At 52.8% G+C, this 12,013-nt stretch overlaps 1 protein-coding gene across 1 annotated transcript in view; it reads left to right on the forward strand.

Moving 5' to 3' along the window:
- PDGFRB (platelet derived growth factor receptor beta) overlaps window positions 1–2,387 on the forward strand; it is a 38,367-nt gene extending 35,980 nt beyond the window's left edge. Inside the window, exon 23 of the mRNA XM_084884202.1 lies at window positions 482–2,387. Within this exon, the coding sequence (XP_084740328.1) occupies window positions 482–677 (196 nt within the window). The 3' untranslated portion in view covers window positions 678–2,387. The remainder of the gene's footprint in view (window positions 1–481) is intronic.
- Window positions 2,388–12,013: the final 9,626 nt, after the last annotated feature.

Here is a 12,013-nt window from a genome sequence, read left to right on the forward strand (position 1 = left end):
AAAAACCTGGCTGGCAGGATCAGACTCCCCTGGGGGCTGCATGTGGCCTGGGGGCCGTAGTTTGAAGACCCCTGGTAGGATGTGCACGCTGCCCCGATTTGTGCCCTCGGGCAAGTTGCTTGCCCTCTCTGAACTTCAGTTTCCTCATCTGTAAACTAAAAGCCATAAGCACTTCAGTTTGGAGGTTGTGTGAGAGTTAAATGAGAAAGCATATACCGTAAGGAGTGCAGGAGGTGGAGACATTGATGAGTGAGGAGTGAGCTTTGAGCAGCCGGAGCGGCTGTGAAGCGCTGTGTGTGCCGGACAAGGACAGACCCTCTCGGAGGGGCCCTTTCCTCTCCATGCTGGCCCTGCTTAGTCCTTACAAGGACTCAGTGAGCCAAAGTGCGTCACGTGCACAATGCCAGTTCGGACACAGAAAGCTCTCGAACGCCATTGTCGTTTTCCTTCAGCCTTTCACTCACGTGCCTTCTCCCTCTAGCTCTACCCTGAATGAAGTCAACACCTCCTCAACCATCTCCTGTGACAGCCCCCTGGAGCCCCAAGAGGAACCAGAACCAGAACCAGAACCAGAGCCCCAGCCCGAGTCCCAGGTGCAGCCAGAGGCAGAGCTGGAGTGGCTGCCGGATTCAAGCAGCCCCGGGCACCCGGCTGAGGCAGAGGACAGCTTCCTGTAGGGGGCTGGCCCCCGCCCTGTCCTGCCCGGAGCTCCCCCTCTACCTGCCAGCACCCTGCGCCTCCCGGCCGGGCCTGCCAGGCCTCCCATCGCTGTGCTACCAGCTTTCGCTCCTGACATGTTGCACCCCAAGCCCTGCAGGGGGCTGGCTTAGGAGGCAGGAGACCTGCAGCAGCCATGGCCAGCCCTCTGCTCTGGGGAGGCCATGTGACTCTGAGCCAGAGTTCTCTCAAAGGACTCAGTTGGCCCATCTGTAAGATGGGGAAGTCGGACTTGGTGACGCACAACCTGGGATTCTCCCCCTGGCTGATGGGGGGGAGGGGGTGGAGCTGGAATCCCAGGAGATTCTCAAGGTTCATGAGGTGAGAGAGGAACTTCTTTCTGTTCTGCCAGCTACCCCCCAAAGAGCTCAGCTCTCTCCTTGTACTTTATCTGCCCCAACGCTGGGGAGGGGACCTGGTGTCCCTGGCTCCCGGCTTAGCTGGGGCCTGGCCTCGGACAGTGTTGCCTTCTCCCTGAATGCCAGTCTCCACTCTCCCAGGCCCAAGCTGGTCTGGGGCCGTCCATGCTTCCTGAGAGATAGGGACTGAGCCATGGCCAGGACATTCTGGCCTGTAGCCCCTGCCCCGGGCATGGGGAGCCACCTCCCCCTACAGAGTGCCCTGTCCATGTCTCCGAGCTCCTGCGTCCCGGACTCTTTTTCCTCATCACTGCCAGTCTTACTCCGCCACCAGTCTCCAGGGCCGGCCGGACCCACATCTGTGAGGAGTGTATGACGTGCCTGTGCAAAGTGTCCGCACGTGAGGACCAGTTCGTGGACCGAATGCGCGCCGGACCCGCCAAGAGACCTCGCGGGAGTCCCTGGCCCTCGCTGGGCCCGAGTTCCCTGTTGAAATGAGCAGGGTGGACTCACTGACTTCTGGTGCCTGCCAGCATGAACATTCCTGGGGGTGCACAGTTGCCACCCCCCACCCTCCCACAAAGCCAAACACCCCAACCCTCCATCCTGGGGGTCAGCTGGGACCTGAGATTCCAGTCCACATACCACGCTCCAGGCGTTCAGCAACCATGCCCCTTCCCCAACTCCAGCATGTCCCAAAAGGCTCGCTGCCTGGGCCTTGACTTGAGAGATAGCAGGGACACGGGAAGACCAGCACCCACAATGACCCCCGGAGCTGCCTGGGCCAAGGAGGCAGAGAGGGCAAATCAGCACTGTGCTGAAGATTGCCAGGTCTGGGCCGAAAACAAGGCACAGTTAGGGTCCCCTGGAAATGACAAGAAGCCTCAGAGGGGAGCTGAGAAAGGGGTACAAGAGGTGGGTACTCTGAGGGTTGTCTTCTCACCTTCCAGCTGCCCCAACCCTGGGGTCTGGCTTGTCACTGCCCAGGCCCACTCACCTCAGTGTCTCTGCCAGCCCCCCAGCCCAGTGGACATTGAAGTGCTCCAGGAGAGAGGGCTGGGGCCAAGACAGCAGCGGGTGAAGGGCGTAAAGAGGGTGGCACCACCCCCTGCCCCGGGCCCCCAAGGAGAGGGACTGTGCTCTCATTACGGTACCAAAGATGTAATCACCTAGGTTTACAAGTATTTTTAGGACTCACATTAACTCACATTTATACAACAGACGTGCTGTTTTATACGCCATCAGAATTTCCTATCCGTGTACTATTTTGTAAGGGGAAGATTTTAATATTAAACTGGTGCTTCTCACAGACTCGGAGATCTCTGGCGGCGTTGGGTCCCTGCGTCCGGTTGGTGGCAGGAGTGGAATGGGGCCAACAGGCCTCACCCCGGCCACAGGGACCCCACGCAGGTCCCTTCAGCACTGAGTCGGGCATTTTCACCCCATCACACCCCACCCTACCCTGTGCTGTTAGCTGGGTGACCTGGACCCTGGGCTTCGGTTTTCCAAGTTGGGAAAGGAGAGGGCTCCTCTGGCTCTGCAGGTGCCTGGCCCCGGGTGGGCAGGACTGCTCACAGGCTCAGAAGCCTGAGCCCCTCCCGCCGCCCCACCCCACGCTAGGCCGCCATGTGCTTTGGCTTTGGCTATTAAGCTTCCCCCCGCCCCACCCTCCCATTCACTCTGCCTGGGGCCGGATTCCGTCTGCAGTGACTCCGGAGAGGCGGCCCCGACAGCCCAGGATCCAGGCCCCGTGAGCAGTGGTGGGGTCCCAGGTAGGAGGAGGGCAGACGGAGCACCCAAGGGGACAGAGCAGGAAGAAGTGAGGAGACAGGGTGAAGGAGAGAGGAGGAGGAGCGAAGAAGGATGTTGGGGACGTGCAGTCAGGGTGAGGCCAGGGGCGGGAGAGGGGCCTGGCGGTGGCTGTGAGGGCAGGCTCGCCAGGCTGGGCAGAGGGGGGCACACCTGGTAGGCCCTCCACCCCTTAGTGGTGTGGGGCTGCCAGGAGCCAGGCGCCTCGGTACCTGTTGGTCAGCTCAGTTCCTCCCATCGGCTGCACTGCCTGCCCCAACTAGGAGACCCTGGCAGGAGCAGGGGCCAGAGGCCATAGAGCTACCAGGAACAGGGGGCCAAGTGAGGGGTCCTGGGCCCAGGTTGGGCCTTCCTGGGCCTCCCACCTGGGCCGTTTGGGAGAGGTCATCTGAGGGGGAACCAGGTTTGTGACTTGGCCGTCCCTCGCTTTCTCTGAGCTGGGGAGAGGCATCTTGTTGGGGGAGGGTACCTTGTTTTGGAGCCTCTTCCTGGACTGCCTCCAGGAGTCTGGGGCTGTGGTTGCTCTGGGGAGAGGAAGGGAGACAGGGCAGCTCTGACTCACGTCCCAGCCCAGCCGCCAACTCAGGAGCAGCTGAGCCAGGTCAGGGGGAAACCCCGCCAGAGGCAGGGCCCAAGCCAGGCCAAGCCCACCCTCCCAGGGTCCTGACTTCAGAGAATTCCAGAGCCCATGACCCCGTCTCTGCTGGCAGTGCTAGCCGATGAAACATATCCACCCTGTGACCCTGTGAAGAGAATAAACAAGCACATTCCAGACAGGGATTACCCTTCCTCACGGAAAAAGCCTTTGTCTGGAGGGCAGGAGGCCTTGCTCCTGCCGCCTCGGGCTGCTCCTTACTGGATCTGGGCCGATCACCTCGGCAGGCCTCCTTTACCCCAGCAGTAAGTGGAGCTAATGATGCAGAGATCAGGGATGATAAAACACAGCTGAGCACTGCTGAGCAGTTACTATGTGCCAAGGCTGTCCTGCCTCATACACGTTTTCTCATTTGACCCTCACAGGAACCCTATGAGCCAGGGACCACTATTATTCTCATACTAGTGATCCAGTTTCATGGATTGGTGCACACTGAAAGGAAATTAATTAGAAGAAATATTTTAATATCGCTAAAATATTTAAATTCTCCCTTTCTCTACAATAGAAATGTCAACCAAATCCTCAATTGACAATGACAGATGGAAACACATGTGTGCGATTGGCGTCGTTTGGTTAAAGTGTAAAATGTTTGCACCTGGCTATAATGCAAGTTGTGTTCCTGGGCTGAAGGAATTACAAAGAGGCTAGTCACTAGGGAGAGGAAGCTTGGTTTTGCTATATGACGTCATTACCCATGCCCACAGCCACTGTTTCTGGGCTGGGCTGGGCTGTGGGCCGCATTTTGTGCCTTAGAGTCTCAGCAGCATTGGTTGCAATTTGGTGGGCTGTCACTCCAGGATGGTGATGGAACCTATGTCCCACTTGAGGGAAGCTGAGTGTTGCTTTGTGGGTGCCAGATCCAAGGTGCTGTTTCTTTGTAAATGGCCAGTGCGCTTTATGGCAGCTGCTACGTTGAGCATCTGTCCCTTGGTGGTCAGTGGATGGTCAGAGGAACACTTAGCATGTTAGCCTTTTATATACATTGAGTGGCCAGATAATTATGATCTCTGAACACATAAAAATCTGGCCACTCAGTGTATTTGTATCTCAAATGGGTACCAAAGTATTCTAGACTTTTGCTGGAGATCAACCACCTATTTGCCCTGAGCTTTCTATTAGCCAGTGAAAAGGGGAAAACTGATCAGTGCACAATTTATAGTATCTTTGATATCAAATAAATGAGGTACTCAAGAGAAGTACACTGAGTGGATAGATTATTATGCATTCAGAGATCATCATAATCTGGCTACTCAGTGTATATAGACTAGAGGTCTGACTCACAAAATCATGCAAGAGTAAGGCCTTCACAGCCACAGCAGCTGCCTCAGCCCTCCCAGCCCCATCTTCACCCGGAAGATGGTCTGGATGATCATCCGCTGTTTGGCAGTTCGGTCGATTTGCATATTATGCTTTTATTATAGATTACAAAGGAGAAACCAGTTGAGGGAAGTTGTGAAGTGTCTTCTCAAGGTCATCTGGTCAATATGACAGGGATGGGATAGGGGCCTGGTCCTGGCCAAGTCCCATGTCATTGCTCAGGGAGGTAAAGCACCCAACCAAGGTTCTAGGGCCGGGGAGTGGAGAAGCCTGGGTCCCAACCTGTCTCCTGACTCCAGGCCTCCCTGGTGCTGTGTCCCCAAGAGAGAGGTAGGAACATGCTGGTAAGAGGAAGGAGCTAAGTGAATCTGAGGGCTGGATAAAAAGAATAAAAAAAAGTTTGCTGGTGGGTTTGGACCTCACAGCCCGCTGTGCAGAGGGGATGGGAGCTGGAGGAGGAGGGGGAGATGTTACCCAGGTCAGCCCCAGCTGGCTCCTGCTCTCATCTCACCACTCAGGCAGGCCCACGGGAATGGGTGAGCTGGCATTTTCCTCCCAGACAGATGAGCCACCTGAACTGCACTGTTCTTCCGCCAGCCTATTCACAGCCAGGGCCCTTGTTCCTGGAAAAAGAGGGAAAGAAACTGCTGCTCCTGGGCCCTGACCTTCAGCGGATAAGGTGCCTTCCAACCTCCCATTTATGTCCTTTTTTTGAATTAGGGCTCTGTCTCTGAAAGTCCTCTTTTATTTTAGTTTCTTATTCAGCATCAAAATAATGAAAAGTTACCTTTATAAAACATGCAACATTTGCCTGCATTTAAAATATCCACTACCAAGATACATAATAGAGAAAGAGAAAGTCTGTTTTTTTTTGTATTTTAGTAACCTTTCTAGTGCTTGTCTTCCTTATTCAGCAGCTCTGTGTGTAGAAATCTGTCTATGGAGACTCACTGGTAATCATTTAGTTATATTCGTCCAGGTCCCCCATCCCTTATAGCCATACTAACATTTGCATTTTGTATCTGTAGTTAGGTATATAGAGGCATAATGATAATTTAAAACACAACCAGTACTACCATTCTGCTACTTTTCTTTTCTTTTTTAATATATATATTTTTATTAATTTTTTTACAGAGAGGAAGAAAGAGGGATAGAGAGTGTTAGAAACATCGATGAGAGAGAATCATTGATTAGCTGCCTCTTGCACATCCCGTACTGGGGATGTGCCCACAACCAAGGTACATGCTCTTGACCGGAATCGAACCTGAGACCTTTTGGACGTAGGCCAACGCTCTATCCACTGAGCCAAACTGGTTTCGGCCCATTCTGCTACTTTTTGATTTCCACTTAATACATCATTAACACACTCCCAGGTCAGTAGTACATACAGATAGCCATTCATTCATTCTGAGAGCTGCATATAATTTAAAAAACATGCCTGTGCCATACAATCTTTCACCAACCCCCCACTGGTGTAGCTTAGTGTTCCAATGTTATAACTTAGGCTGGAATGGCCACTGTTTATAAAGCACATTTATAATTGCACAAAAATGATGAAAATGGCATTGTTGAATTCTAGGGAGGTGCTATGGCTTTCTGGAAAAGTCTAGAACCTCTTCTGTCTGAAACACACATAACACACACACAAACACACACACACACACACACACACACACACACACACACACACACACCTGCCAACAAGGAAAGAGAGAAGGGCACCTGGCAGAACCAGAGGGCTTCCGAGGCGGGAGCTTTCCCGAGATTCATCTATGGAAGCGGGGCTCCCAGCTCCATGCCCAGAGAGGGCATCACACCCAGTGGGAAACCCCAAGTCCCCCCTCTGCCCTGGACCCTCACTGTTTAGAGAGTGTTGCTATTGATGGCCCAGGTGACGCGATAAACCTCCGAGACCCACCAAGGGGAGACCAGTTCCCCATCTGAGGTGAGGAGGCTGCGGCTCAGAGCTGTGGCATGCTGGCCCGTGGTCACACCCGGACCCATGTCCTGGCTAAGCCTCCCTTAGGGAGTCTCCCAATCCAGTCCCTGGACTCAGCGGGAGTAGATGGGGCCCTGGGGTCAGGGTGTTGCTGCCCACTCAGGGTGTGACTCCTGAATTCCTATTGGGGGGGAGGGGGTTTCCTCCTGGATATGGGCTCTGGGGTTCCTCTGAGCTGTGACAAATTCCCACAGCTTAGAGCCAATCTGCCCCTGCAGCATAGGGGCCCGATGAGGGGGCCCGGCCTAGGCTGGGGACTTTCTCTTCGCAGGATCCAGCAGAGACTCAGGGACATCACAGATGCCAGACGTCTCCCTGTGAGCCCCTCCCACCGGCTGGGCCCCTGCCCTGCTCTCTGGGCCCCCTTTGCCTGCCCTGGCAAGCGGTTCCCCTTGGGATCCTCTCCTCCCTGCGGCTTGGAGGCAGTTCCATAGTCTCTGGTTTGGGGTTTGAGGGTAATCACGGCAAGGAACGAGAAAGACACCACGGCAGGGAAGTAACAGCTTCTGTAAAATCACGGAGTTCTCAGAGGGCTTGTTCCCTTTCTGCGGGGACAGGATGGAAGCTCCCACACATGAGCGCTTCTCCTCTCTGTGGCTGGCCTTCCTGGAGCCATCTGTGATCCTGGCCCTCTTCCGCTCAAGCCCCTTCAGGGGCTCGCCACGGCCCAGCAAAGTCCAGACTCCCTCCTGTGGCTTTCCAAGCCTTTCCTGACCTGACTCACACCTCTCCTGCTGCCTCCTCCGAGAAGTCTTCCTGATCAATCAGCTGGAACTGATTTCTCGTCCTAGTCCATTATTGGTGCCTTTGATGGGCCCTTTTGTTTGTTTGACACCCTTAGTCCTTAGATGTCCTATGCATGCTCTCACCTCTGGGCTTTACCATGTGTCTCTCCTTCCTGGAATATCCCCCGCTCCTCCCTGTACCTCCTCTCACCTCCTCATTCTCCGGTCTCAGCTTAGGCAGGCTCTTCCTTGTCTCCCCTCTTCAGTGCTCCCAGGATGTCCTGCATCTGCCCCTGTCCTGGTTCCTCTCCTGGCTCTGCCTCCAGGCTGAGAACTCCAGAGGGGAGGGCCATGCCTACCACTGTGTTTCTAGGGCCAAGCACAGAGTAAATGCTCAATCAGTGTTTGTTGGATGCATATCACCTGCATTAGTGTCTCACTGGAACTGAGTCAATAACATCTCTCCCGTTTTACAGACGAAGAAACAGAGAGGCCAGGGACCTGGCTGGGGTCACACAGGTACGAGTGGGGATGCAATTCCTGGTCTGTCTGGCTCCAAAGCCCAGGCCATCCCTCTCTACTTGACCCTTTGAGGTCCCTGGCCATTGCCAAAGGCAATTGGTTAAGCTCTGGGACTGAGCTCCTGGATTCAAGTGCAGCTCTGTCACTTATCAGTATGTATGTCTTTCATCACCTGGAGCATGAGATAACTGTAGTGCCCCCTAAGGTGAGAACTAAGCGAGAGGATCTGTGCAAAGAGCTTAGTACAGAGTCTAGTGCAAAGAGGGTGCCCAATGGACAGGGTGGCTCAGAATAGTCCCTCTTCAGGCCCCGGAGTTAGTTAGCATCCCTTTTGATCTCAAAGGTTCCCAATGTAATGATAAATCATGTCAATATCAATCCATGTCAGAGTCATCATCTGCAATATAATCCCACCACCTCGGTGCCAGCAGGACGGTGAGGGCCCTGCCAGCAGGAAAAGCCCTGAGCCTTCTCCTTCCTGGGCCCCAACAGGCCCCAACCCACAGAGCATTCGCCCAATGTATTCCGAGAAGAAAGAATCCCTTCTATTTGTTCATCCGTTTACCCATTTATTCACGTGTCCAGCACTGACCGAGATCCCATCTGTCAGGATGGGCTGTTCCTAGGGCAGTGGCTGGGGCTAAGGTTGAAGGATCAGAAGGGTGGGCCTAAGCTGCCCCTGCCATGGGGTCTGGAGTTACCAGGAGCCAGGCAGGGAGGTGAGGGTTGGGCCTCATTCTGGGCAGGAGCGTGACATGGCCCACATAGTCGCCTCCGGATTTCCTAATCCTTGGGCTGCCGTGCAAACCCTCTCAGACTTCCTCTGCCACAGGAAAGAGTGATGTTAGTCTGGGATCCCTGCTCGTCACCATCCTGACAGCATGGCTGTGACTTCCTCAGCCAGGGGTCTCTAGCCCCAAAACTTCCACCCTTATCCTCTGGTGGTTGGTCACGTTTGTTGCTGGGGGAAGATCCGGGGTCACCTGGGCAGTGTGGTGGTCATTGGCATAGGCCAGATCTTCATCTGCCAGCTCTGGGATTTGGGGCAAGTGGCCTACGCGCCCTCAGCCTTGGTTTCCTTGTCTGAAAAATGGGATAATTAATAGAACCAGCTTCATGGTGGACAGAAATAAAGAAGGTAAATATGCAGAGTCTGGCATGGTGCCTGGCTCAGAAACAACACTTAGGCAACGTTGAGCCTCCGAATGCCATATTCCCAGGAGGACCGAGTACCTTCCTGCTTGCAGAGCTTTGCAACACAGCATTCATTTGTTCGTTCATTCATTCATTTACTCATTCATCCTTCAGACAGCTAAAGTCAGTGGGTCAGAACAATCAGGTACACCACATGCTCAGGAGGCAGAAACACCCTCCCATCTGTGTGATCTCGGGGAAGTGACTTAACGGCTCTGAGCCATGGGATAATAACCACAGTACCTCTAGGGTTGAGGATTCAATGAGAAATCTCCAAGGAGCATTTGGTACACTGCGGGACACACAGTGAGGCTGTGATCGACCTTGGAGGCCTGCCGAGTGAGAAATAGGGGTGAGGCCAGGAGGCCTGGGGTGCATAGGAAGGATACCTGCCCACCTGCCAGGGGCAGGGAGGCCTCCTGGAGGTAGGGAATCTAAGGAGCTCCAGGAGTTAGCTGGCTAGACAGGCATAACATGGCTAGCAGCTTCCTCTAATCTTGGGGACAAAGGTGGGTTCTGCTGAGGTGGCCTAGGCCCTCCCCTCAGGGCCACTGTGGCCTCCACCCACCTCTTCCAACCACATCCCTTCTTCACCTCAACACCCTCCACCTGAGAAGGAGCTCTGGCAGCCTGGGTCAGGGACTTTGTGAGAATCCCATAAAAGCCAAGCAACCTGTCCTGAGATCAGACACAAACCTCACCTACATGTTGGAGATGATCAGGTTTCCTCAGGGCCATCGATGAGCTTTTAAGGGCAGTGGCCTCAGCTGAGAAACGAGCATCACATCGGAATCCCCTAGAACCCATTATCTGTGCAAATTCCCACCTTCCAGCCCTCATTCAGGAGGCCTGGAATCTGCATTTTAGCAGGTCCCCCTGTGATTCTGAGGCTGGAATCTCTGGACTATACTTGGAGTCCCCCTTCTCTAGAAGCTCCTATTAAGAACCACAGCCTACAGGATGCAGCCTGAGCTCCCAGCCAGGTGGGAGCTCCCACCTCTGCTCCATTCCTCTGGCTGGACACAGGGAGCCCTGACTCTTCACCTTCTCTTGCTCCTGCTCCAGTCCCTCTGCTGGATTTCTTTTTAACTATAGGACTCAGCCAAGGCCCAGCTCTAAAGCTGCTGCTCTGAAGCCCTGGCAGACTGTCCATCCTCTGTCCCCCTGTGGCATCCAAAGGTACCCGTGTCACCACATGAAGAGGCTCCCTTTAAATGGTTGAACTTGAAATAGTGAATGTCACATTGATGAGCCTGCGCATTGCTGAAGATCTGATGAGAGTGATGATGACCAAATGTGTTTGGGAGACCACGTCCCAGGAGGACCTAAGAGATCAGAGTGCTCAACCTGGAGAGGTGGTGCCTCCTGGAACCACAGGGTGCCCTACATTGCTGGGGGCCAGTGGAGGGACAGGGAACAGAGTTGCCTGGGAGTCCAATGTGCAGCAGGCAGGTGCCCCAGGGAAGCAGATCTGTCCCCCGCAGGGAAGCAAGGGCCCAGCTCTCCAACAACAGGAGGCACGCAGGTAACCTCCCAGGAATGCTGTGGGACTTTGGGGAATGGAATTGCCTAATGACCTAGGCAGCAGGGAGTAGTGACTTGGGTGTGAGACCCCAAGATTCCCAATTCCGGCTCTGAGTCTTCCCCAAAGTAGCTATGTGACAAGAGATGTGACCCTCTCCGACCTTCCCTTTTCTTATCTCTACAGTGGAGACAATATGTACTTCACTGAGTCCCTTGCCCATATGAAAAAAATCAAAATGAAAGTGCCGAATAAACAATAAAGGGTTCACTCCTCCTAAGCCAGTCACGAAATTCGGAAGCCAGAAATGAAAAGAGAACAGATTTGACTACTTGCAAAGAAAAATCTTCTGTGTAAATAAAGAGACGGAAAAAGGAAGGTAAAGGAGAGGTCATAGGGTTAATAGACATAATGCAGAATATAAAAAAATCCCAACAAATCAATAAAAGATAAGCAAATAGAAAAATGAACATAGGATATCTGTAGAAGACATCCAAATAGCCAATATACACATGGAAAAAAAGTTCATTTCCCCACCAATCCGGGGAATGCATATACAAAATCTCAATAAAATAAATTTTTTCCTACCAGTTTGGGAAATACTGTAAAGGTCAATAATATCTGATATCAGCAGGAATATAGTGAAGCTAGGTTTCCCACACACTGTCTACATTCATACCGTCTTATTTTTGGAGGGCAGTTTAACCATGTTCCGCATTTTAATGTACTGACCCTTTGACCCAGGAACCCCCCTACTAGCGTTGGATCCTGCTCAAATGATGGGAAATGTACACAGATTCATGTGTAAGGATGTTGTTTACAAGGGGAGGAAATCTAAAGTAACAAAGGCATCCATTCAGTAGAGGAATGGTGAAATTATGATATTGTAGCTTCCTACCATGAATACAGTGCAGCAATTTTAAAAACAAGGTATATATCTATGTACTGACATGAAAAGATTTCTAAGACGTGTTGGTAAGTGATAAAGCTGCAGCCCCAATGCGATCAATAACATATGATAAAATATGGAGATGTGGGTGGATGGATAAATGTATAAATGGATACATGGATGAGCCAGTTGTTATAGAAATAGTAATAAGGATAAATACAATATTGAATAAGTATTAGAGTGTGGAATTGAAGTGTGATATCTGAAAGTATGGAATGGAATGTAAACAAACTGATAAGCACCCT

Source organism: Pipistrellus hanaki (assembly GCF_964339955.1).
Source record: "Pipistrellus hanaki genome assembly, chromosome: 5".
NCBI classification, from domain to species: Eukaryota; Metazoa; Chordata; class Mammalia; order Chiroptera; family Vespertilionidae; genus Pipistrellus; species Pipistrellus hanaki.